Source organism: Xenopus laevis, chromosome 1L (assembly GCF_017654675.1).
Source record: "Xenopus laevis strain J_2021 chromosome 1L, Xenopus_laevis_v10.1, whole genome shotgun sequence".
Taxonomy (NCBI): domain Eukaryota; kingdom Metazoa; phylum Chordata; class Amphibia; order Anura; family Pipidae; genus Xenopus; species Xenopus laevis.
In genome coordinates this window covers 165,013,043-165,040,427 of record NC_054371.1, presented here as the reverse complement: position 1 = coordinate 165,040,427, position 27,385 = coordinate 165,013,043, and the positions used below count along the sequence as shown (strand labels likewise).

Genomic DNA, 27,385 nt, shown 5'->3' with positions numbered 1-27,385 from the left:
CTGTACCTGCTGCTGTCTATCTACACACTTCCTGTATTTAGTTAACCCTTGGGTTGCTGACTCCTTGGGTTGCTGACTCCTAGATGACTCCAAAGATATTAGCAGTCTAAAAATGCAAATCTCAGAAACCATTAAAATTAGAAAATGAATGTTAATTGCAAAAGTGCAAGGGAAGAACTCTAAGTAAGTTTACGCCAAGTAATTTTTTGGGTTTAGATCCTCTTTAACACCTGTATATTGTATGTGTTATTTTAATGGGTGCTTGCGTCTTTTAACAGTGAATCATAATTTCCACATGGACTAGGAAGAATAGCAAATAAAGACAAACACATGACTAAATCCTTTATATTATGGATTACATATGTAACTTCTCTTCCACAATTTACAAATTATTTAACAATTCTTTAAGTACTTAATATTTGTTATTTTCATTATTTTTTTCCACTCTTTCTTAAAGGGATACTGTCATGGGAAAAAAATTTTTCAAAATGAATCAGTTAATAGTGCTGCTCCAGCAGAATTGTGCACTGAAATCCATTTCTCAAAAGAGCAAACAGATTTTTTTTTTATATTCATTTTTGAAATCTGACATGGGGCTAGACATATTGTCAATTTCCCAGCTGCCCCAAGTCATGTGACTTGTGATCTGATAAACTTCAATTACTCTTTACTGCTGTACTGCAAGTTAGAGTGATATCTACCCCCTCCCCCCCCCCCAGCAGCCAAACAAAAGAACAATGGGAAGGTAACCAGATAGCAGCTCCCTAACACAAGATAACAACTGCCTGGTAGATCTAAGAACAACACTCAATAGTAAAAACCCATGTCCCACTGAGACTCCTTCAGTTACATTGAGAAGGAAAAACAGCAGCCTCCCAGAAAGCATTTCTCTCCTAAAGTGCAGACACAAGTCACATGACTGGAGGCAACTGGGAAATTGACAAAATGTCTAGCCCCATGTCAGATTTCAAAATTGAATATAAAAAAAAACCTGTTTGCTCTTTTGAGAAATGGATTTCAGTGCAGAATTCTGCTGGAGTAGCACTATTAACTGATGCGTTTTGAAAAAAACATGTTTTCCGATGACAGGATCACTTTAAGAGTATAGCAGAAATATAGCCCAACACAGCAGCTGCTCTTTCTCTCTTTGGAAACTTTCTGCAGTTGCTTACTGTGTCCGACAGAGCCAGGACCCTTGGCCTACACTGTCTCTCACATAGTCAACCCTCTGGGACCTACTACATTCATACAACAAACTTTATAGAAAATGTCTGTACACAACTGAACAAGAAAAAATTAAATTATGCTCAGGATCATGTTGCCTTCCATGTGCGTTTGGCGCTTGAATGTGCCTGTGTGAGTACAGCACGATCAGGAAATACAGGCTGCATTTTGTTCTGTGCTCTCCTGTACTTAATCAAAAGAAAACTGACCTCAGGGTGAAATGTCTGTCAGTAAGAGCCCTAATTCCAGAATTCCTACAAGCCCACACCCATCTAAAATATTATATTTACATTGGACAAGTAGTGTTAGAATCTGAGGAGAGTTATATAAATGTTTATAATAACTGTAGAGAGCATTGAGGGCAAATATTATGCAATGTTTTAGCTTATAAATACAAGAGAAAGTCCTGTGGACTTATAACCTTTAGTAATTTCAGTGCAGTAGAAGAAAGTGGGACTAAGTAGCAGTAAAGAATCTCATCCACCCTTAAAAAGCCTGGACGAAGACCAAAAATACAACTAAAATGTTCCCAAAACGTATCCAGGAAAGCGAATAATGGTCATTCACTTCAAATGTGGTGAATGCCAATTAATGCATTTTCAGAGCCAGCGGCGTAACTAGATATAACCAGGTCCCACAGCAAATTATTTTTCAGGCCCCCAAAATGTGTATAAATTGACCTGTTTTACCACTCCAGTACCACAGAAACTGCTCCCCTGACTTCATTGAAATAGTCTGTGCGTGCGCACATTGGACTTTTGCCTGCGTGAAAGTGACGGGAGACCGGGACTCCGCATAAAATTTAGTAATTCCCAATTAAAATAGAGGGAATTGACAGTTCTGAATTTTGATCACTGCTGCAGCCATCAAAAGGTACTGAGTTATATAGGCCTAAAGCTGCACACTTAGAACTATGCTTTGGGAAGGGGGTCCCCAACGTTTTATTACATCTGATTGTTGCTCACTGGTAAAAAGAATTGGGGAGCAACAGCAAGTTTGAAAAATCTTTCTCAGTGGTGCAAAATATGGGATGTGATTGGCTATTGGTAGCTCCTATGTGGACTGGCAGCATATAGGACATTATGTTTGGCAGTACACATGGTTTTATACTAAAACTTGCCTCCAAACCAATAATTCAAAAATATGCACCTGCTTTGAGGCCACTGGGAGCAACATCCAAGTGGTTGGTTAGCAACTTATTGCTCGTGAGCCACTGGTTGGGGATCAATATTTTGATCCTGTAAATCGCCTGGCGGGATGGCTTCGTTTTCCTAAGTCTCCCAAAATTGCCTCATGATCACCGTACCAGAGGCCACCCCTTTAGACTAGAAGAAAAGAACTTTCATTTGAAGCAACGTAGGGGGTTCTTCACAGTCAGGACAGTGAGGTTGTGGAATGCACTGCCGGGTGATGTTGTGATGCTGATTCAGTTAATGCCTTTAAGAATGGTTTGGATGATTTTTTGGACAGACATAATATCAAAGGCTATTGTGATACTAAACTCTATAGTTAGTATAGATATGGGTATATAGAATTTATGTGAAAGTAGGGAGGGGTGTGTGTATGGATGCTGGGTTTTCATTTGGAGGGGTTGAACTTGATGGACTTTGTCTTTTTTCAACCCAATTTAACTATGTAACTATGATTCACATTCTGGCCAGTGGGAAGGTATTTCAGGGAGATTAGTTGCACGAAGAAGAGGCGATTTGTCACTGGGCGACTAATGTCCCCAAGTAGCAGAGTGTGCCACCACCTGTAGCTGCCTCCTCTAACCTTATCAGATTTCAGTCATTTGCTCTGGACTGAAAGTCTGCCATTGGCAGAGGTCTAATCAATCAAACATGTGGAGGTAAAATCACACCAAATAGCCCTGGTTTGGCCTATGGGAATACAAAATATAATAGTGGAAATACTAGATACTGTATATGTTAAAATGTTTGTAGGAATATTTCTTGTAGCAATGCCAGTAATCATATTCATATACACTTACACTGCTTTAGAACTGCTAGACCTACAACAGGGAAGGGATCAGAGAGGGAGAGCTGGAGTCAGTATATATACACATAAATATAGTTACACACTTAGCACATTAAAGCATTTTGGACTTTCTAATTGGACTGTGTGGCCTCAACAGTGCTCTACAGTTAGGCTGTTTTTTATCTACAGATTGAGCGATACGGTAAATGTTTGGAAAGAGATGCTTTGTATATGTATATGTTATATTGGCTTAATGTACGATATTTTACATATTCATATACATATATGTTGATTGTTACATAGTTAGTTACATAGTTAAATTGGGTTGAAAAAAGTCCATCAAGTTCAACCCCTCCAAATGAAAACCCAGCATCCATACACACACCCCTCCATACTTTCACTTGCTGCAAGTTCACCATGAGGTTTGATCAAGTTAAGCTGACACTTCTCTTATCACATGATTCTATGTTGCGGTGGGCACTTGATGATGATGTCACAGGCGGTTTTGACACCAACACTGTATGTTAAATATGACCACACTTGTGTAATGTTTGTTCTTCCTGAGGACGGCTTAAGTTTTGTAGCCGAAACGTCGAAGAAATAAATCACAGCCTTTGCAGATTTTTTGAAGGAGAGCGTTTTTTTGGTACAGTATTTTATAATTGTTTATCAGCACCCAGGCATTTACGATCTGGCAAGGTGTGCACCACTCTGGACGTATTTTATATATATATATATATATATATATATATATATATATTTTATATATAAGAATATGTCATATATACAGTATGTCATACAGAGTTAAAGAGCTGTTCTAAATTGGAAGCTACAGTGCTGGGAGCCTCCTACACATCTGGAGGTAATGTTCCTTTTGGGATAGTTCACTTTTTCAGTCCCAATTATTTACAAATGACACACCAAAAATAATGACTTTTCAGTTGCCTGCTTTTCCATGATTTATGTTGAAAATTGTATTCCATAAGTAGCTCAGTAAGGGAACAGGAACTGTTTCCCCCACTAGAGGAGCAGACTAACAGAACCTGCACTCCATCCTGCACCATGTTGGGGCACAGGCATGCACATAATGGGGTAAATTTACTAAAAGACGAATTGTGGATATTTAGAGAAAATTTAGCTAAAAAGACAATTCTCTATGACATCTCCTATTTACTAATTGGCGAAGAAAACAATTCACAAGCGCCAGAGAACTTTTGCCAAAAATTCTGTAGCGAAAATCCGGTAATTCATCAATGTGCAAATGCTACTCTTTTCTCTAAGGTGTATTTTGCCAGGTTCAGGCTGGCGAACTCCCATTATAAACATAGAGCAGCCACTTTTAAATCCCAATCAACATTGCCCTTTCCATGCTCTAAAGAATCCTCTTAAGAATTTTCCCTACTACTATTGTATGGGGAAATATACTGGCGAATTTTCGCCATGAGAAAATTCACCACAATTCTCTTGAAAATGTGAACTTACGATTTTTAGTAAATCTGGAGATGGGTTGTGAAAATACACCTAGCTAAGTGAGGCAAACTTTGGTGAAAAGAAAATTCACACTTTAGTAAATGTGCTCCAATGAGTTCCCCAGCTCACTCATTATGTGCATGTACCTGTGAGAGTAGTCCACTGGCATAATGATCGAAATTAAATCCCTGCTTGTTTTTGAAGTGGCTTAATGGTCTTTGGCTTCTTGCCTTGTGGTCAATACTCAGACTTTATACTTGACAAATAAAAATGTGTAAGTTTACTTGCCAGTCTTGTGTAAAATCCTATTGGTAAATGGACCATACAGCAATAAGATAGTATTTGTTATCCACAAACAGAACACTGTGTGACAGTCCTGCTTGCTGACTAAAAGATGGTTTAGGACTCAGCTCACTTAGCCAGAGGAGTAGAGAAGAATCAGGTACCCGCAAAAAAATGGGTAACCTGTGGGTTGCAGCTAGGACTTTCTGATGCAGGTTGGTAGGTCTGCAGCTTGGGTTGTGAATCTTATCTACAGCAAGTTTAATTATAAACAGTTTTAAATGCTTGCTTTTTTTGCCTGCCCACTATTGATGATGCCACTTCTAGTTTGCAGTAACAGCTGCAGAAAGCAGGTCAGTTTGTGGATAAGACAGTTGTGAGTCGGGTAGGTGGCCAAAGTGGGAGAAAATGCAGGTGGTGGGTTTAAAAAATTAGGCCTGTGCTTAACTCTAGCCTCAGAGGTCTGATATGGCAGCCCAATAAGGTGCTAAGTCAGGCTCTTTTATCAGACCAATATAAGCCAGATTTACTCATTCCCCTTTCCACCCCAGGAGTCTGTGCAGATCTTACATTGGGTTTTAAGGTTTATATCCACAAGTATTTGCGTGTGCAGCTCCTCCATGTGGGACATTCTGCAGCCTCACCGGCACCCAGCATATGTTTCAATGGATAAACAAAATAAGAATCAAGTAGTCTTTATTAAGTGTAAACATTCTCCATTAACCTGCAGTTTTTTTTTATCTACACTTTGTAAAACTAATTTCTTTTGTGCAGTTTTTAATACAAAATCATAGGCAGAAAATTTGGGTTACTCCAGGGCAGTTACCCATAGCAATTAATCAGTGATTCTTTTTTTCAGCTAGCTGCAACACTGAAAGCAATCATCTGATTGGTTGGTTGCCATGATTGCCCAGGTGCAAATTTGCCCACTGTTTATAAATGACCCCCAGTGAGTGTAAAGTTAAAAGAAGGACAACTGACCACAAAGCAAGTCTTTACAATCAGGATTCAAAACATTGAAGATAATGAATCCTGTAATGAGATAAATGCACATACAGTAACTAGTGTTACTGGAACTAGAGCTGCCTGGGACAGTGAAGTACCACCAAGTGGATGTCTAAACTGTATAAACCATATAGACTTTTTCATTTTTCTCTACTGTTCCCTAGTTGCTGGACTGGAAGGCTGCAGTATAAAATGGGACATGGGGGTTCTTGTCTGAAGTTTAGTTAAAGTGACATTTATTTATATATAAAGCATTTGCTGTCACGAGGAAACTTCAGGCGACTTTGGAAAACGAATCGCCGCGTGTGATTAGCGCCGGCGATTTTTCATTTTAGCCAGCGCAGAGTGAGGGAAGGCATTCGGGGAGATTGGTCGCCGCAAAGACGAGGCAATTAGTCGCCAGTGTGACCTTACCCTTAAAAGACTGCTTGTTTTTTTTAGATCATTTTTATTACATATCTCACATCCCTAAATTGCTAATGCATCAGCATAGTGGCCATATGAGATAGTTACTGTCATGTAGGCAAAATATAAGGATTAAATATAGTTCTTAAAGTACAGGTATGGGATCAGTTATCCGGAAACCCGTTATCTAGAAAGTTCCAAATTACAAAAAGGCTGTCTCCCATTTGTTTTATCCACATTTTTAAAAATGATTTCCTTTTCCTCTGTAATAATAAAACAGTACCTTGTACTTGATCCAAACGAAGATATAATTAATCCTCATTGGAGAAAAAACAAGCCTACTTGGTTTATTTAATGTTTTTCCAGTAGACATAGTATGAAGATCCAAATTACCGAAAGACCTGTTATCCGGAAAACACCATGTATGGAAGAATGTAAGTTTATACACAGAGCTGGGAATTGTCACCCTGATGTGCCTGGCCTCTGGCAGATTAATAAATTCAGCATATTCTCACTGAGCAGGCTGAATGCATATTATACATATATATCACTTTAAGAATCCTTGCACTGACTCATCCAATCCAGGCTGTAGCATCACTTGCCATCACCTTGGTAATGCATCACTGGTTTGTGACTTCATGCCGTTTCCAAGGTAACTGCTTCAGCAGCTTTGCCATCACAGTGGAAATGCATAGAAGAAAAAGGAGGAGAGTGTCTTAATACTAAATAAGTGTATTCTAACATTTTATTATCTTCTGAAAGCAACTGTAAAAAAAAAATAGAAATGTATCTTAAGTGCATTTTGCAGGAGACGCTGTTTCATGTACAAAGAGATTTAAGAGACTGAGACATTTAAAGAAAAATGAATGAATTCAATGAGCTCTGCGATATGAAAGAATCAGACACGTCTCGGTACCTTTTGAAGCTCAGCTTTTGCAAAGAGTTCTGCAGCATTACGCCTCCTAGCCCATTACCATGGAAACTGAAGCTTCTATAAATCTCATCATGTTGCTGTGGAAACTGCCAGAGACCATGCACATCATAGCCATTACCTGAGAGTTGCTGGATGAATTATTCAGGTCACATGCAGGCAGGAAATGTTCTGCGTTATTTCCATTTTTTGAGCCAAGTACCGCCTGCCTTTAAAATCACTAGACAATTAATAACAATGGATCTTGTAAAGGAAAAAAATGTGTTCTTTTTGGTTACAGAGAATCTGATTGTTTCTCTATCAGAGAGGAGCATTCAGTTTTAGGTTCAGCAAAGGAGTGGTGGCTAAAAAGAGATCTTATACCTTAACTGTAAGAGAAAACAATAGTGATGGGAAACATTCATACATCTAAAGCAGTGATCCCCAACCAGTAGCTCGCGAGCAACATGTTGCTCTCCAACCCCTTGGATGTTGCTCTCTGTGTCCTCAAAGCAGAAGCTTATTTTTGAATTCCAGGCATGGAAGCAAGTTTTAATTGCATAAAAACTAAGTATAGTACCAAGTAGAGCCTCTTATAGGCTGCCAGTCCACATAGGGGCAACCAAAGAGCCAATCACAGCTCTTATTTGGCACCCCAAGGGACTATTTTATGCTTGTGTTGCTCTCCAACTCTTTTTACATTTGAATGTGGCTCACAGGTAAAAAAAGGTTGGGGACCCCTGATCTAAAGCATATGGCCACTTTAAATGTAGACACAGGAGACTATGGGGCAAATGGTATTGCAGGTGTAGTTTAGGATATAAGGCTCACTCCTTCTCAACCTTATTTAGGTGTATTGGCTTGAGCCATTGGTGACTGGATGGCAATTTATGAATGTAGCATACTGACCCAAAGTCAAGAGTGGAACAAGGTCAAACAGGTCACTTATTCCTTGCCTTTATGGTGCTCTTTTTAACATAGCCATCAAACAAACCCAAAATTGGTGGGGCAGTTTGTCTGCCAATATAACTCAGAATATCAGTTTGGGGTTGGTTTCAACAGGCCATCCTGAAATGTTGTGCAACTGTGCATGATCTGGCCAAACTGATCGTTTATCTGCCAGTGCACCATGTTAATAGGTTCATTGTGTATCGGCAGATGAGGGAGCGGAGCTGCAGCTCCTCTTTACTCCCTGTAGTTCCGATATTTTGCCCCACCCCCAAAACAAAATAGAATCTGTCCATCCACATGTACAGCAAGTTGTATGCATCAGCCTGCAGGCCATTCTTAAGTGCTAGTCACCTGGGTTTCTGAAGGCAGAAAATTAGTGAGAGAGAATTAGATCAGTGCTTGTACACCAGAAAGAATAATAGCTAATCTTATGGACCATAAATTGACAGAGTTCACATTTAATAAAAAAAAAAAGCAAACATTATTGGTGATCAGGGTGTGCAGCCTCATTGAAGGTAGAACTAAGCACGTCCTACCTAAACTGCAACTCAATCATGCAGGTACCTTGTGTCTGAATTACTAGTACCCTGTGCAAGCCTACATGTGTGTATATGTTGCACATACAGTACATAGAGTTCAGAATTCCATATGTGTTTCTTGTGACATAGGTAAACTACAGTTAAAACTACTGATGCATCCATTACTGACCATTAACTCAGTTATCAGAACTGCCTTACATAAATATAAATAGTTTAGGCCACTAATAATAAACCTTTGTCATATTGATTGTGATGTTGTCTTAAAACCCTAATCTCAGAAACTGCCCCACCCTGTGTCCTTATTACCCTCCAACAATCGTAGCAACCAGCTTCCAGATGTGGTGCAATGTGGATCACACGTGTGTGCTGAGGGCCAGGAAACCCTTGTCAAACCCAATCTAGGAAAGAGACAAGAGGCTGGTGTAGATTTAATATCCTCAAAGCAGCATTTATTTCATCCAAGTAATCCCAATACATTTAAATTGGGTGTCTGGCATTATATCAGCATCCACTGTAACAGGCGAGTACACACTGTGCAGGTGTAGCCAGACCATACAAGGACTGACCAGCACACAACTAACAATCAAATAATGAGGCCCTCAAAAGTAGCAGAAAAATAAAAAAAAAAGAATAAAATGAAATGAAAAAAAGAGCATCCAAACCCACAGGAGATGCAGAATTATAAACACACCATAAGTTAAAAGGGCATTGAGAAACCTCACAAAGCTCACATGTAAAAACGTCTATTGTAAGCTAACAAAATATGTGGCTCCCTATCCCTCCGAGCACTGGCCAGTCACAGCTGTGGAGGCAACTCAGCAGAAGGGGATGAGGGCAATATTACATGCACAAGGAATGCTGCACAAATGAAAACTAAACCAGAGTATCTTAACGGAATAAAACAGGACCACTTTGCTTCATTCCAGCCCGTACTTGCCCTATCAACTAGGAGAGTTTGGGCGCCTCTCTTAAACTGCAGCTTCTCTTCTGCCCCGCTCAAGGCGAGGGAAACCTAAGAAACAGCTGATGTGCCAACGCAATCCAGCAATGCCCAAGAGGACTCCGCAAGAACCCGTTCTCCCCAGGCAGGCAGCAGTATGAGCAGTTGTGCCAATGATACGGATATGATAAGCACAGGACATGTTTGGGGTTGGGGGGTGGAAGTGTGGGTGGCAAGTGGTGTTGGGGAGCGGGTCATTAATGGGCAGCAGCAAAACGCAGGGCCCTCTTTAGTTGTTCCCTTCTCCAGTCTCTTCATCTTGCTGGTCACTTGTCCACAGGGTCAGGTTGTCGCGCAGCAGCTGCATAATGAGGGTGGAGTCCTTATAGGAATCTTCATTTAGCGTATCTAGCTCAGCAATGGCATCATCGAAGGCCTGCTTGGCAAGGAGACACGCCTGCTCGGGGTTACCCTGTATCTCATAGTAGAAGACAGAGAAGTTGAGGGCCAGACCCAGTCGAATGGGGTGAGTCGGCTGCATGTGTTCTTTGCTGATTTCAAAGGCCTCCTTGTATGAGGCTTCGGATGCGTCGGTCACACTTTTCTTCCTCTCCCCTGAGCCCACCTCTGACAGGTAGCGATAGTAATCGCCCTTCATCTTTAGATAGAATACTTTGCTCTCGTACTGGAAGTCGTTGCAGTTCTTGATGAGAAACTTGTCTAGCAATGCCAGCACTTCACTGCACACTGCCTCCAGCTCTGCCTCAATCTTCTCTCGGTAGGATTTCACCTTTTCCAGTTTCTTTTCATTGCCATCTGCTAGTGTCTTCTGCTCAATGCTGCTTATCACACGCCACGAGGAGCGCCTTGCCCCGACCACGTTTTTGTAGGCTACAGACAGCAGGTTCCGGTCCTCGTTGGACAAAGGCTCGTTCAGTTCTGTGACCTACAAAAAACAGGGGATAAGATGCCAATCAGAACACATGCACACATGAAGCGGGATACATGTGTGTGAGCTAAAGCCTGATCTCCCTCACCTGCTGCTGCTGCTGCACTACTACATTGCACAACCTCAGTGGCCTTCATAGTAACACACATAATTGTCACACACGTAATTGTCACACACATATAGTCACACACATATAGTCACACACGTAATTGTCACACACATATAGTCACACACGTAATTGTCACACACATATAGTCACACACATATAGTCACACACGTAATTGTCACACACGTAATTGTCACACACATATAGTCACACACGTAATTGTCACACACGTAATTGTCACACACATATAGTCACACACATATAGTCACACACGTAATTGTCACACACGTAATTGTCACACACGTAATTGTCACACACATAATTGTCACACACATTAATACAGCCCAAGGTATGCTTCATTATGAGAGCTCAGAGGCAGTTTTAATGTGTGATCAAGCGGCCATTAGGTGCCATTAGTAGAGTAGAGTCCGGCCCACGGAGGTTGGTGTCACACAGCTTTCTCGTGTGTCTGCACAAGGGCTGCCAATGGTGCGCTCCCCTATACTCTCCAGCTGCCCCACCCCTCCCTCATACTATATGGAGATCCGTTCAGCGTTGCACTTATATTACAATAAATACGCACATTCATTCGTGTAGCTGCAATTTCTACGCCCAACTCATTCAATACACTGGCACACGAGGTAGTCGTGCATATGGAGACATATTTAAAGCCATACTGACCGATTTCATTGCTGCCGCCATGTCCTCATATCTCTCCGCCTGCTCCGCTAAGCGGGCTCTCTGCAGCAGCTGCTCCCGATCAGCCATCCTTTCGGCAGTCGGGCGAGATCAGACGCCGGTCTGTGCTCTGGTACCAGTACTTCCCAAGCTCTCGGACACTATCAGCGCGCTGGAGCAGGTTCTGCAACTAGCAGCACTTCAGCCCGGGACTCACTACTGAGGGGCGTGGCAAAGGCGGAGCCTTACGGAATATTTCTAGATGACGTCATGAGCTATTTATAGAGAGCACGGGCGCATGCGTAGTGGCAGTGCTGCATTGCACAGCAAGAAGTGGGGGCACTGGTGTAGGAGAGGGTTGGGAATAGAGAGAGGAGCGCTACAAATTGCTGCTGTCACTGAATGCGAGTCCTTATAGGACAGCGCCCCTTCCCTCCTTTACTAACACACAAACTTGTGTAGCGTTACACAGCATCGCTTTATTGTTTTACACAAGTAATGGTTCAGGTACATTCATGTTAGCTTTCCACAATAACAGTGACATTGCAGGTCTGGACTGGGAGTCAACATAGGCGCTGGCATTGCAAGTATAAAGATGTCCTAACAGCCTTCACCAGCCCATTATACAGTGACTGTCTATGGCATCATACAGCAGCCCCTCTGGCATTTGCCAGAACTCACAGATTGCCAGTCCGGGCCTAAATGAGCACTGCCAAGGTTATTGCCTCCCAAATCAATGCGTATGGGGCCTATGCATCTGTCCAAAAACTGCCTTTCTAAGGCCTGTATGATGACTTTCAAAACTGCCATAAATATTACTGAGAGAGCAGTTCAAGCTGCCACATACAGCATTTTGGTTTAGAAGCTGCCATGTGCCTGTATAGATGTTCCAACAGAGCATGCAAAACACTTTCCTAGAAGCACCGACTGATTCTGTTCCTCAGCGAGTTGTCTGAGCTACACTGTGCAACAGCATGGGCATGGAATACTGCCCCAGAGCAGAGGCACCACTTTGATGGTGAACGGAGAAATGCGATGTGTGTTATTCTCCCACTTACAGTTATATACGAAGGAGGCACAGCAGATGTAAGCTGGCAACAGCTTCAGCTGAAGGTTTCCCTTTCACAAACCATAATCTGGTGCCAGCGGTTTTGAAAGTGCAACACTGCTTTTTACACTTTCTACCACAACCCTTTAAGAAATGTACAATGAATTTAAACCACTATGGTAGCGAATATGATACCTTACAGCTTAGGCTGATACAGAACAACTTCTACACAAGTTAGCAACCCATGGAAAAGGCACAGAACGCTTCTCTTGGAGGAGAGACTGTCTTTGTACTGTAGAAACTGTATTGTCTTGACTCTGACTTTGTTTGCAGCCTTCTTGCGCATGTAGACAGCTGTCCAAAGAAAACAGACTGCAATGCTGTTCTCAGCATAGATATTGCAGATATATCTAAGGTGCACTCATGTTCATCTTCTCCAAGCAGTTTGCCCAGAACGTGCTTAACCGGTTATCTCGGTTGGCACAGAAGTCAGTAAAGTCCTTGAGCAGTCTGTCAGCAAACCGTTCATCTCCTGTACCAATGGAGCGCCACGTCTTAGTCAGCATGGTGTTGTAGGCCCAGTTATACCCAATTCGTTCTTCTCCAAAAAGATTCTGAGTAGAAGAGCTGGTGGAATTTCTCCTACGTCTCTGCTGTCCCTTCCGCTTTGAGTAAGGCAGCTGTAAGAATACAGTACCTAAAAACAGAAAGAAGGTTGCTTAAAGTGATACTGACACAAAATTTTTGTTTTCAAAACATTAATCGACATTAAAATTCCCCTATTGGTCATGTTGATTTTTTTTCACTGATAGTTCTGCTTTTGTAAGTAATGGTTGATTGAAGTTCCTATTCCTGACTGTTTTGCCAACCTGACTGTCCCTTCTTAATGGTCAGTTAGAGTTTTTAATGCTAACGGACTACTGCTGCACAAATATGGCAGCCCACTCATACAGGAACATGGGGGTAAGAAAGGTAATGTAAAACAATCAGGCAAATACTTTTATGGCAAAATTATAAATAGCATTCAAAGACAATGTTATAACAAAAAATTTAATTTCGGGTGTTAGTATCTCTAAGAGAAACAGAAAAACACACTATAATATGGCTTTAAAATGATATCCGTATAAACAGTGCTTAGTGATGTCATCAGGTTATTATTGGTGCTCAGTGATGGAATTTGGTCACCTGCCTCACTGAAACTTGTGTATTATAATAAATAAAGTACCCCCTGCTGTAAAATATGAGAATATAAGAAGTCACCTCAGAGTTCCATGCTCTGAATAAAAATGTACACTTGGTACAAAATGCCAATTGTCAGAGGCAACCCTGGCCCTTCTGCCACCCCCCCCCCCCACTTCCTCCACCTTTTTGGCACCAGAGGGGGTCCTGGGGGGGTCCACAATACTAGCTCAGAGAAGTGCAATTGCACTTGAATAGCCAAATTTCTGTTTTGGAAACTGGAATTTCAGCTCTTAAAGCTACCAGGAGCTGCATTTTTGCCATCCCTGGTAACCAGCGGGAAGCAGAGACACAACAGTCATTTGAACATACTTTAAATTTTGCAATTTGGAAAGCCTATATAGGTGAGAAGTGCAATCTTCCCCTGTACTTGAGCATGCCACGTCTTGCACTTATGCTTCAAAATTGCCTCAACTGGCATACTGGTTCAGAATAATGCATGAATGTGGTTGTATTTTTCTGGGTCTATTGCACACTGCACCTACCACTAAAAAAATAATCCATGTAAGCTTTTTCTATTTTTCTGAAGTCTCAGCAGGCCCGGACTGGCAATCTGTGGGTTCTGGCAAATGCCAGAGGGGCTGCTGTAAGATGCCATAGACGCTCACTATTTAGTGGGCTGGTGGAGGCTCTGTGTGGCCTGTAGGGACCTCTGGGTACCTGAATTGCCAGGGCCTATTTTGATTCTCAGTCCAGACCTGAGTCTCAGTCCCCCTTTTTCTTTCCTCTTTAAATGTAAACATGTAATCAGAGAAAGTAAACAAAATACACATTACATATGGAGAATATCAGAGGAGAAATGGGCTGGACCTGTATAAATAATTACTCTGAAAGCCTTTGTTTGTTTAAGTGCACGTATCTATATTTGTGCTTACCGGTCACGTGTATATACTGAGGTTTATTCTCTGATGGGAAGTTAAATGCAGATGCTGAATATTTGTCCTGAATAAAGCCAAACCTGTATGAATATAGGACAGAAAGTAATGGCTTTGCAGGAAGAATTGTAAAGAACAGAAAAATACAGGGCAATTTATAAGTGGGAAATAACATTACCTATAAGCAATTACTTCTTGTAGCAGGTACATTCGCTCCCAGTAAGTTTCTGGTTCAAAGCCTAAAACATATGAGTAAAATAAACACAGAATATCTGTGGGCTGAATACCAAACAAAACAGAAAATTACTGTTCCTAATTGGGTTCAGGGTTCACATTTTAGTTGCTACTGATATGTCACCTCCGTTCTGGTTACCAAGAAGACACATACTGTACCTTCAAAAAGATGGTCATTCTCAGCCTTTACCAAGCAGCTGATATTAAGTGGAATAAAAAGTTGAGCACGCAAAGGATCCCCATACAAGTAACTGGGTAGAGAAAAAGGGCCTTCAAGAACAGGTACCAGGAGAAACCCACAGGACGGGGCTTTTCTGTGCCATCCTTGAACCTGCAAAAGCAAATTTTAACAGTCAGAAAATGAAGAGGAATATTGAGAAAAAACTATGTTCCAGGAAACCTGTAGGGGCAATGGTACAAAAATCTCCCACCATCTCAAATAGCATTGCTGCAGTTGCTGCCATCCAGTGCAGTTTGACCTCAAAGGCAGCAGTCAAGGAGAAGTTTCCATGATAGTAGCAGCTGCACCATTCTAGCCGGTCAGTGCGGTTATTAACATCCACATCTAAAGTGACTGTTCTCTTGTCTGGGACTGTAGCAGCTTTTATTTTTTTTTGTGGGGTTGGGGAGAGAGAGAGAGAGAGAGAGAGAGAGAGAGAGAGAGAAAGAAACAAGTTAGATCAACAGATGACATCCATGCAATAGAAAAAAAAATATGTGGCAAAAATATTTCACATAAAAGGTTAGCCTTAATTAACTTGAACAATGTATTTATTTATTATTTATAAACTACATGTAAAACATTTTTGATTGAGGGCCTTTCCATACCAATGGGAAGAGAAGTATAGGTCTCATGTAGCATTTTATTGCTTTTCCTGGGAAGAGGAGCAGCATTAGAAATGTTCCATTTATCATAGCCCAGCTAGCTGGAGAATTTTGTGAGTTTTATTCCTTTTAGTCCAAGCTGCTGCATTTCAGCCCCAAACCATTAGCATCTCTTCCCATATCTAAGAAGGAATCAGAGTTCTTCTTGGAAGAGATATTCTAGCAATATGCATCTTAGAAGAATCAGATACAATAATATCCATGTAATCAACCCTCTCTTAATTCATAGTAATCTAAAAGCCCAGCCATATTCTACGCAGATATTTTAACTACGTCATTCCCTCTAAGCAAAACCAGCAGCCATTGGTTCCAACTTATAGATATCCTGTTAGGTCATGCTTAACAATTAGCCAGAGCAGAACCCATTCAGTGAGCTTTAATAAGGGGCACTATGGGAATGCAAGTTTTTCTACAAATAAAACATTAGCCTTGTTTGTTAAGGCTTAGATTTTATACTTGAGATATAACAAATATATAACAAAGCATACAGTTAAACAAGTTAATTATGCCTAACCTTTTTATGGAAGATTCCAAGCACTACATATATATTTAACTTAATCAATGACAAAAAAAAACACTATGGTAAACAGGAATACCAAAAATTAGAGGTACACCAACAAAACAAACTAAGCGATTGCAAAAGCATGCAACATTGCAGGACATGCAGATGAAAAGTAAGGCATCTAAGACTGAACTAATAACCAATGAGGCAACCCAGACACATGAATTTAGTATTATTAATTTAAATCAATGAAATCTAAAGTATATGACCAAGGATCCAAACAGGAAGTTGGTCAAAGGAAGATTGTCACAGAACTTGTTCCATGGTTCTGTACAAAGGCTTGCATGCAAGTTACATGATAGCCAGAAGGGGGGGAGCTGATGAAGACAAATGCAGCCAGTCAGAGCCAAGAGAGGAACTAATGATGTCACATGGACGCAATGATATTAAAGACCTTTGTGTGATAGCTAGGGTTGCCACCTTTTCAGGAAAAAAATACCGGCCTTCTTATATATTTATCATTTTTCCCTATTGAGAGGATTGGGATCAGCCATCATTTTTACCGGCCAGGCCAGTAAAATACCGGGCAGGTGGCAACCCTAGTGATAGCTGAATGGAATGGTTAGAGAAGAAAATCAGCTGTACAAAGATGACCAGTTTGTGGTAAGAAACATTAAGAATCAACTTGAAACAAAAAAGCTAGAGCACGCTGTAATAAACATTATGACCTTTTTAAGTGTTCGATCTAGTTAACTTGTTTATAAAAATCAAACCAAATCATACTATGGGAATCGTAAAAGGCTTATTGAGCTAGAAGATACACTTTTACAGAAAATGCATTAAATATAGGGAACATTTAAAACAAGGTATGTGCCTATCTAAAGCTGTCCAGCTCATTTGAAAGCATTTTTCAAACATATTCTTTGTGATATGATCATAAAAGCTTCTCATTTGCCCTCTTTTATTGTGAATATGTGACAGTATGGCCATGCATGGTCCACGGGAGATCATACTCTTGGGGCTGGTTCTCCATCAGCTCCCCTGCCCTATGCGGGCAGCTACCTAGCAGAGCAGCGGCCTGGCTCCTTCCTCCGAAGCTGCGGCTAAAGGAGCTGTGCCTACTTGCATAAGATGCAGGACGACTAGGTAACCATGGCAAAAGAAAAGGTGGGATCTCGGAGTGCAGTAGCTCTTCCTCTACCAATGCAACCTCAAACCACTTCCGCTGGAAAGCTGTGAAATCCTCCATGGCTGTGGAATGCCACACACTTGTCTGTACCACATTTGATGCTGAGAAATTAAAAAGATCAGGAATTTTAGTCAGGACACGGACTTATGCTGTGGAAAATGTTGGTGCTTTATAATTAACTTCACAACAAAAATCCTCAGAGAGCCAAAACAGACAAATAACCACACCTCTTTCAGGTTCCTTGTCACTTGGGATCTTGTACAAGTAAAAGCCATAGACAAAGGTTCTAAATGTCTCTCCTGAAGCATGTGTGATATACTGCTCTTCTAGCATTTTCTGCAATACACAATAAAAAGGGTTCAGTGGTGGGACTGTAGAAAGAGTACTTTGTACCTGCATTTTGTTCATGGAAGATGTAAAAGTGCTGCTTACCTGCATGATATCCATGGCCATAACCTGACTTTGCACCCAGCTAATATTATTGACTAGCCAGTGCACAGCCTCAGCACTGATAAAGCAACCTGAAAGAAGGCACTTCTGCTCTGAAAGTAGAGGGATGCCTGTACTAAAACAAAAACAACATAACTCAAGTCTGCAAGCTGTTTTACTAAGGATATTTTACCCCCAAAAACCGTACTCTAGTGCTCCTTTGAAATTATATTGAAATTCCAAGACTCAAACTATACAACTATCTCGGTACATATGCTCAATTCTGTCATATAGTGCTTTTCACAGCCTCACTATTATGGCTGTCTTAAGGGCTAAACTATATGGGAGAGTTTGACTAAAGTCAGATGGTATGGTTTGTTCATGCATCTACATGACGGTCAATGTATTGAGACGAGAGAAAAAAGTCTTTCAGACACCGTTAGATTTGCATTTTGATCAGCATTTACTTTTGATAGGCATGTTGTGTTGGATAGTCAACTTCCATATAGTGTACGCAACACATTTTTTTATCAGTTCCTTTAGATTTTGACCAATGCAACTACATTCGACTTAGGATGTGGACTGTTGATCCAACCTACAAAATCTCCTGTGTAGTTTAGCTCTAATGTAAAACTGATCAGATTAAGTCAGATGGTGCGTTTTGTTTGTGCATCTACATCTGAAATTCAATGTCAAAAGTCAATGAAGAAAGTCTTTCAGAAGTCAGATTTTATCTTGTTGAATGCAGATGCAGCATGCACTGTTCCCTTTCCAACAGACGTGTAACGTTGGATGGTAAATATTTCATGTAGTTTTCACATCAGATCTTTCTATCAGTTCCATTATATTTTGACCCATGCAATTACATCACTTGTACTATGCAATCTGTCGATCTGACATCCTACAAAATTTCATGGTTAGTTTAGATCTAAAAATAATCATGAATACTTCCCGTCTATATATGTTACATACGTTGGGTGTTTCATGGCCTCCAGAATCTCACTCGGGCTGGCACTGGTTGGTAATGCACTTGGACCAACAGATATCTGCTGTGCACTACAAAAGATAAATGTTTGAGATGCCTGTAGTATATGTGGCAGAAGTAGTGATCGGTCTGTGTTTGGCTATATTTTGCAAATCAAATTTCCTCCATCAACCCACCTGCACTCCATTAAACACGGGGGCTGATCTCCAGTGGCCACACCCTGACTTTGTATTCTTTCTGAAGGGGTAGTGTTAGGCACAACATTATTGCCATCAGTCACCATAGAAATTCCTTGGTCAATAGAGATCTGCAGAAGTATGAAACAAATTCCTGGTAAGCAAATACATTTCATATCATAGAGTTATACAAACTATTTGCAGCAAGCTTCAGTTCCAGTTGATTTTTAGTTATTTTAGTTATTAATGATTGCGTTATGTTTGTTTAATAGGTGATATGATTAATGTATGAATGTGCAGTAAACCTACTCTTTTTTTATGGGTTAGCATGCTGTACTTAAATATGATCCATCCATGCTATCTGTAATGTAATGTTTGTTGCTGTTAGCAGTCCATACAGTTTACTCACAGGTGCAACATGGACATAGGCAAATAACTGTTGATACATATATTGAATGCATACATGAATGCAAATAGAAGCCTATAAAAACAGACTCCTCAAACACACATACATGTATGAAAATACACACAAAGTACAAGGCTTTATGCAGTTGCTACACTTTTGAGGTCCAAAACTGGTGTCAACTGGCACTGACCTGAGGAGTGAAGGAAGGCGCTGTGCGTGGACTGCGTACAAACTCCACAAAGAAGGCCCCATCCTGGGGTTGGGGGAAAGCAATAGCGAAGACAAGATCATGAAGAGAGGTGGAGACAGACAGGATAGGATCAGAGAACATGAATAATTCAGGAAAGCGGACTGCCCAAAAATCACCAAGCAGCGGCAGGGGGATACATTAATCTATATATGCCCTCTACTTATATATACTGCATACAGCAAGAGCCTACCTTACGAGGACTGTCCACATAAGTGGGAGTTAATGCAGGGTCGGAGACTTGAGAGGACACTTTTGCAGCATGCACAAGGGCTTGCTGCTCCCCCAGGCTCCTAAAATGTAAAATGAATAGTGAAAGCAATCCTTAGCTGAGATGCAGGTACTAAAAAGGAACAGAGTGAACAGGCTTTATACCGAATCTTTAAATTTAAAAGACAAAGTGTTTTAAATATGATTACGAGGGCTACAATATTTTATTATTCTTTAAGTGCAGGCTATAATGTCATAGCACATGACACACTGTACAATATCTGTTTCAATGTAGAACAGCGGTGCAGGAATGCCAGCCAAGGTCCTATATACAAAACTGCTTAGGAAGCCAGTATCAATTTAATTTAAAGCAACCATGTCCCTTTTAGGTCATAAGCTCAGTTCTGGGTATTATCATTCATAACATATGCATTTACCAATACACATGAAAATTTGTTTTGACAATTTCTTTGCCAAATAATCAGACTTCATACCTTGTTCTCTATTTAAAGGGACCATATAGTCATTTAGGCTATGGTACATAGGGTTACATTCACCATTTTTCCATAAACATTCAGCAAAAACTATTACCCATGCCCATGCAATGGTTAAATTATCATACAACTGTCAGAATAATTACAGAGCAGTAACCCTAACTTTCACCAAGAAGAAGAGCCAAACAGAGCATATAATATTTTCCATATGCAAAATTAGTTTATATAACAGGACAATAGAAATGTAAATCCCGGATATGGATGATTGGGGGGAAATGCTTTTTCAGCTACTTTAATTTCAGCAACTAAGCCAAATGACTACAAGCCACATTTTAACCAATATACACACTGATTTTGATGTTTGAGATACAGCACTGGATCTTTGAAAAACAAAAGAAAATAAAGATGCCTTTTACCCCTCTCTGAGCTGGATTACCAGAACATTTACTCCTGCCTCATGAAAAGAGATGTTATTTCAGAAATTGGCCCTTCAAGCAGGTGAAACGGAGAAAGAAGAAAGAAACTGAAATATCTTGTTCTTTTATATGAAAACCCTGCAGCCTAATGTTTAGTTGGCCAGATATTTATTGTGTAAGGATTGCATTGTGCTGTTATTGTGGTCCTAACCCCAATAGGTCCCCAATTTAAACCTATTTGTTAGCCCAGACCAAAGCATCATATCAGGCAAATATGGCCTACTGTGTGGGTAGCCAAAACGAAGGAAAGACGTGTGTGTTTAGAGAGGTCTTTATGTGTATGCCCAGCTTAATCCAAACAAACTAACACTTGACAGTTTTTAGGTGTCAATTAAACATAGCTAGATATAAGCAGTGCAGAATCACTACAATTTACAAATTAAGCTGGCTATAGACACACAGATCCTCTTGTACGAATCGAGTATTCGTACGATTTTCAGATCGTGTGTGGAGAGTGCCGACAGCTTTCGACCGGCGGAGATAGTCGTTTGGTCGATCGGTCAGGTTTGATTTTGACCCGACCGATCCAGCCGGAGCCCATTGCACATTGTAATCAGATCGTTCGGCCATACGGCCGAACAATCAGATTACCCCCGATATAGACATGCTCATTAATGGCATATCAGGGAAAGATCCGCTCCTTTGGCGATGTTGCCAGACGAGAGGATCTTTGCGTCTATGGCCACCTTTAGCCTCTCTCTGTGTAAACAAAGAAACCAGGGGACATAATTATCAAAGGGTTAAGAGCCATCTCAACATAGACCTAACCAAAAGAGAACTCCACTCTCACGTCTTTTCTTCTCTTTTCTCACGTCTTTTCCTCTCTTTTCTATTTCCTTCTCTGCTCCACTGCTGAACACATACATTTTCACTGATAGCTGTACCTCTATTTTACCAATGTATTTCTCCCCCTTTACTATAAAATGTGCAAAAAAAAAAAAAAAATCCTTACTTTTGATTCGCTTCCATCTCAAGCAATGCTGATAGTGCTGATGTTCCTTTCTTCCCTATAGGTGGGCCTGGAGGTTCCGGTGGATGTGCAGGCAACTGCAAGCCCTTCATACCTGCTCCTTTCTAAGTAAAATAAAGTGGGAATAAACAGTTTATACATTTTAACTTCCCTAATGTCTGATAAACTTGTGTAGCTTGGCAAGAACAACTGGCAGAGAGAAACAGGAATTACAATAAATCTTCATGGTTTTGTCCTAATTGCATGACATCACATTATTTCTCACAAAGCTATGATGAGGGAAATAGTGATCACATTTCAGAGAAAAAGATAACAGCAGGAGCAAGTAAAATAGTGCCAGTCTTCTGATATAAACTCCATTTCACAGGCATACCCTTCTGCATATTATTTCTGTAAAAAGGTCCCATTGCAGTACTAAGAAGAAGTATTTTCCCTAACATCCAATACTAAAATTTGCTTTAGAGCAGTGATCCCCAACCAGTAGCTCGTGAGCAATATGTTGCTCTCCAACCCCATGGATGTTGCTCTCAGTGGCCTCAAAGCAGGTGCTTATTTTTTAATTTATGGCTTGGAGGCAAGTTTTGGTTGTATAAAAACCAGGGACATTGCCAAACAGAGACTCAATGTAGGTTCACAATCCACATAGGGGCTACCAAATAGCCAATCACAGCACTTATTTGGCACCCCAAGAACATTTTTCATGCTTGTGTTGCTCTCCAACTCCTTTTACTTCTGAATGTTGCTCATGGGTTCAAAAGGTTGGGGATCCCTGCTTTAGAGAAACTTGACCAAAAAAACACACTAGCACATACCTGGAACCAGTGGGTAATTATGTATTACAGCAATAAACCATAATTAAATGATCAGCACATTTTAGTACTGTGTCTGCTGCAATACAACACTATTACAAGTATTATGTCTGGCCTGGTGTATAAAATTGTTCCTTGGTACCAGAATTATTTTTGAGAATGAATCACAGCCAACCCTTCTTAACCATTATTAGAAAATATGTACAGTTTACAAGCACCTAGTAACAACAATATTAATCAAAATTCCTATGTAAAAGTAAACAGTTGCTTGTACCCGGATCATACGATCAGAGCGGTGATGCCGGCGGATTCGGTTTAGCCCCTCCACAAAGCGTAAAAAACCATCTAACAGCTGTGCTTCCTCTTGCTCAGATCGAGGCCGTTCACCATATAGATCACACCGTTGTTCCCCCTCAGTGATGCGTTTCGTAGGTCCCACACAAGAAGGGAGCAAAAGGAAACGTGTACGCCAAAACTTCAAGGATTCAATTAGACTACAGAGAAGTGGACAAAACATTAGACCTATATAGTTCCTGAAGACTATACAATGTCTGCCAAAAAACTTATTTGGTGGAAGGTTCTTAATTAATTAGTTATTTTATGACACCACTTACAATTATGACTTGCTTAAACATGAGTTAATGATCCTGAGCTATTAAAGGGGTGGTGTTTCACTTTTAAATTAACTTCTGCTATAATTAACTTTTGATACTGTGAGAATTTGAAATTGGACATTTTTTTAATTACTTTGCTTTTTTGTTCAGCAGCTCATCCTTTTAAAAGTTAAGCACCTATCTGGTTGCTATGGTCCAGTTTACCCTAGCGACCAGGCAGTGGTGTGAATGAAAGTTGCATAGTCTGAATAGAAAGATAAGAAATAACAATAACACTGTAGGCTCACAAAGCAATAGCTTTTTCTCTGCTGAGGTTGGTGACCTTCAAAGCTGGAAAGAGATGAGCAGAAAAACAGATAATTCAAAAACTATAAGAAATAAAGAAGACCAACTGAAAAGTTGCTAAAAATAGGCCATGTTATAACATACCAAAAGTTGACTTAAAGCTGAACAACCCTTTTATAGCAGCTGAACAGACATGTCATCGGTGCCCAAGCACCCAAGGAATTATTTGTACATACATCTTGACAGAATAAACATACAAAAATTGATTATAGCAACATTTGGAGTTGGTGTGGCCACTTCTCACAGAATCAGAAATTATAACATGCTTTATTGGCTGAAATACTAGTGATCTTTACAACAGTGAATCCTGTCACAGTAGTCATTGATCCTATTTCAGCCCCAATGTTTACAGGACCACAGGCTTTGGGGCCCTTATATCAAGCAGCTTGCCAATAACACCGTGCAAGAAACGTTGAGATTGTCCTACCTGAAATCTTCAGAGCCAGCTGAGCATATATACTGATCCAAATAGTTCCATTTATAATCCTCCAATCGCTCATGGGAGAATTCCACCCAGCTGGACACAAAATCACACGCAGAATGTGATGGGCACAGACTGTACATGTAACTGATTTGGGCAGATTCATATGGATACCTAGTGACATTAGAAATGACATTTTGTATCACACTCTCCATGCTGATGATTGCCCAATACTAGTTATTTCTCACTGATTGCTATACCATGCCATTCAGATTTCATATATATTTGATGGCCACACACATTGGGGCTTTATTAATAATGAGCAACTTATGCAGTAATCCATGGCAACTAAACTTTTGCTTCCATCTGAACAAAGCAAATTACCTGTTGGTTGCAATGGGTCACTGCCAAGGTGCAGTTTTGCAGAAAAATTTGCAGATTAAAGAACAAGGAAAACCCAGGTATATATCATATATTCCCTGCACAGGCAGCCTTTCCCCCACCAGAACAACACTTGCACACCCTAATAATGACCTGTTTGCCCGTATCTGTTTGTAATATGCCATTCAACACCCTTTTCTAAGCTCTCTGGCTGCAATAGCTCGCAAGGAGCCTGAACAGTTGAAGTCAGGATCAAATCGGCTGTAACATGCTCCTGGGAAAAGCATGTCAAACAGCCTGACATGGCTCAACCAACCCTCCATTTTATTAACAGTTGCAAATAGGGTAGTATTAATGATCGCAGGTGAGGTGGTTGGGAGAGGGTATTCATTCAGTAATGTTTTAATGACCCTGTCATTTATATATAGTGAATAAAGTACCCCTTCTTGTAAAATATAAGGATATTATAAGCTACCGAGGAGTTTCATGACCATATAAAAACACGAGGCCGAAGGCCGAGTGTTTTTATACAGGTCATGGAACTCAGAGGTAACTTCTAATATCCTCATATTTTGCAACTGGGTGTACTTTATTTATTATAATACACACGTTTTAGGGAGTCGTGACAGAAATGACATCAGAACTCACCGTTTATAACTGATGACATCAGAACTCACCGTTTATAAGGATATAATTTACAAGATATTCATGGCTTTTGTGTATTATAAACAAATATTTACAGTTACAGTTGCAGCAATAACTAGGAAGACGGCATTGATAAGCATGGATAAGCGGTCTGTCAGACTGTACTATTGTGTTAGATAAGGAAGGCGGTTGCTGCAGCTTTTATCTGCCTGAAAAACACATTTATGTGAATGTAGTTAAGGTTGCTGATAAAAAAAAAATTTCATGGCAAGCTATGTTCTAAACTATATAGTTTTTTTCTTAAAATAGATACATCTAATTCATTAAACCCCCATTGTGGTAAAGTCCATAAAGCCTGTGATTGTTGTGTTGCTAAGTTACAACCCAGCATGAATTGGGCCAGTAGGGTAAGCGTAAATGGAAGAAATGGCAACTCACATTGGTATCAAATGCTGCTGAAGAATTATTGGCAATATGCTTCTTATATCATCTGTAATATGTACTTTATACTTTATTTAAAGACATTGCACAATCTATTTTATTTATGCAGATGCACAGCCATCATGCACAATACCTTCTATTTTCCCCATTTAATCAGACATACTATCCTCAGGCAACTGCTGCTGTACATACAGACATACATTTGGAAGACAAGCAGTCAGCACAACACTTATCACTTATTCTTAAGGTGGTGCACGTTCTTCAGTGGTCACTTTCCACTGACACCACAAGCAGGAATGTTAGAACAGCACCAAACATTATTCTCACTTATAAAGCCTTTATTAGTGCTAAGGCCATAAAGACCGCATGGCCTGAAATATTGCTGTAATGTCCTAGCCTTATAGACTTTTAAGTGCGAATAATACTTGTTGCTGTTCATGTTACAAATTGTGCTTGTTTCTGAGCTGCCATGTACCAATAATTACCCACAAAACAACCTCAGCTTTATGTTGTGATATTTATATTATATATATATTCAGTCTGGTTGGGTTGGTCCCTAAGCTCAGCAGTACACAGCATGTGCAGTAAAAGAAAATGGAGAGCACAGTTCAATGTACAACATTTTGGCCCTACTTTTTAGTTAAGCTTGGGTTCTTCCTTGTGTGTGTGTGTGTGTGAAAAGGAGAGATTGCTCTTCTGTTGGAGTAAGAAACTGAGTAAGGACTCTGAGAGAAGGCCACAGGGTAAGAAGACTGCTTGCAGAGGGAGCTATGGTCTATATCAGTGATCCCCAACCAGTGGCTCATGAGCAACATGTTGCTCACCAACCCCTTGGATGTTGCTCCCAGTGGTATCAATGTATGTGCTTATTGTTTAATTCCTGCATAAAACCCAGCTTTATGGCCAAACAAAGTCTCCTGTAAGCTAGGAGTCCACATAGGGCTACCAAATAGCCAATAATACCCTTTATTTGCACCACCCAGCAACATTTTTTTTGCTTGTGTCGGTCCCCAACTCTCTATATATTTGAATGTTGCTCACGGGTAAAAAAGGTTGGGGACCCCTGGTCTATATGCACAGACACAGAAACACATGCCCTTAAGTATATCTCCTCAAAAATACTTTTCTTACTTGGGTAAATATCTAGTGACTGTTATTATCTTGTCCTTCAATGTCACCTTATGGAAGGTTCGGCCCATACTCAGCCAGTACTGGTTCTCCTTCTCAGCCCTGTTCCTAGACACCAGCCCTATTAAATGACAGGCATGAGAATGTGAAAAAAAAAGTGGAAAAATAAATGATTAAACTTCTAAACTGAGGGTATAAAGCAAAAATTACCTCTTCTATACAGAGGGCTGCTGCTGAGTGGAGGAGGTACAGAAGAATTGGCTTTTGGGTGTTTTGGCTGAACAATAATTTGATACCCTTGCATAAGGCGCTGGCAGATAAATTCTTCAAAAACCTTTTGGGCAGTCATCTGTGCACCCTCCTCATCTCGCCTGCAATGTGAAACTGAAAGTAAGATTTCTCTTACTGCAAACAACTTACAGTAACTGTAAAATAAAAACCTTTAAATGCAAGCAAACAAAAACAATAGTATGATGCTTATGCATATTAAAAAGAAAAGTGCAATATATATTTTTATGCAACATTATCACAAACAGAAAACCCTTACATATATAACACCATCTGAATATATTCAAGTAGATCTATTTGTTTGCATAATTTTGCATTCTCCTTCATCACCTTTCATCTGCAGGCCTGGTTTTGTGGAAAGGCCACCAAGGCCGGGGCCTAGGGCGGCAGGATTTTAGGGGGCAACATGCCCAACCACACCAACATTGGTTCAGAAACACTGGGGATGTGCAGGAGATGAAATAGTTTTTAAATTTACTGTGCGCTAATCCCCATTGCTCCAGTCCCGATGA

General features: G+C 40.4%; 2 protein-coding genes across 11 annotated transcripts in view; both read right to left on the bottom strand.

Annotated features, from left to right (window-relative positions):
- Window positions 1–9,195: 9,195 nt before the first annotated feature.
- On the bottom strand, window positions 9,196–11,646 carry ywhah.L (tyrosine 3-monooxygenase/tryptophan 5-monooxygenase activation protein eta L homeolog). The gene is made up of 2 exons (NM_001092934.1): window positions 11,440–11,646; window positions 9,196–10,649 (listed from the first exon to the last, which is right to left on the bottom strand). Exons 1-2 carry the CDS (start codon window positions 11,524–11,526, stop codon window positions 9,993–9,995), a joined length of 744 nt encoding a protein of 247 aa, NP_001086403.1. The 5' UTR covers window positions 11,527–11,646; the 3' UTR covers window positions 9,196–9,992.
- Window positions 11,647–11,895: 249 nt separating this feature from the next.
- The window catches only part of LOC108716023 (GATOR complex protein DEPDC5), a 47,411-nt gene continuing 31,921 nt past the window's right edge, over window positions 11,896–27,385 (bottom strand). For 5 of the 10 annotated variants that reach the window (XM_018261731.2, XM_018261708.2, XM_018261712.2 and 2 more), the window contains 17 exons: window positions 26,796–26,956; window positions 26,589–26,706; window positions 23,997–24,164; window positions 22,885–23,104; window positions 21,784–21,905; window positions 19,845–19,944; window positions 19,595–19,657; window positions 18,999–19,129; window positions 18,810–18,893; window positions 17,841–17,973; window positions 17,636–17,744; window positions 17,282–17,509; window positions 15,264–15,433; window positions 14,992–15,163; window positions 14,777–14,837; window positions 14,599–14,681; window positions 11,896–13,181 (listed from right to left, as the gene is read on the bottom strand). In XM_018261731.2, coding sequence (XP_018117220.1) covers window positions 12,895–13,181; window positions 14,599–14,681; window positions 14,777–14,837; window positions 14,992–15,163; window positions 15,264–15,433; window positions 17,282–17,509; window positions 17,636–17,744; window positions 17,841–17,973; window positions 18,810–18,893; window positions 18,999–19,129; window positions 19,595–19,657; window positions 19,845–19,944; window positions 21,784–21,905; window positions 22,885–23,104; window positions 23,997–24,164; window positions 26,589–26,706; window positions 26,796–26,956 — 2,410 coding nt within the window. In that variant the 3' untranslated portion in view covers window positions 11,896–12,894. Of the gene's footprint in view, window positions 13,182–14,598; window positions 14,682–14,776; window positions 14,838–14,991; window positions 15,164–15,263; window positions 15,434–17,281; window positions 17,510–17,635; window positions 17,745–17,840; window positions 17,974–18,809; window positions 18,894–18,998; window positions 19,130–19,594; window positions 19,658–19,844; window positions 19,945–21,783; window positions 21,906–22,884; window positions 23,105–23,996; window positions 24,165–26,588; window positions 26,707–26,795; window positions 26,957–27,385 lie in introns of those variants that run through there. The other 5 variants (XM_041566524.1, XM_018261736.2, XM_018261719.2 and 2 more) reach the window with 4 other exon arrangements.

Coding starts and splice junctions, on each gene's coding strand:
- ywhah.L (NM_001092934.1), bottom strand. CDS start 11,526: ATGGCTGATCGGGAGCAGCTGCTGCAGAGAGCCCGCTTAGCGGAGCAG. Junction 10,650..11,439: donor TGGCGGCAGCAATGAAATCG/GTCAGTATGGCT, acceptor TGTTTTTTGTAG/GTCACAGAACTGAACGAGCC.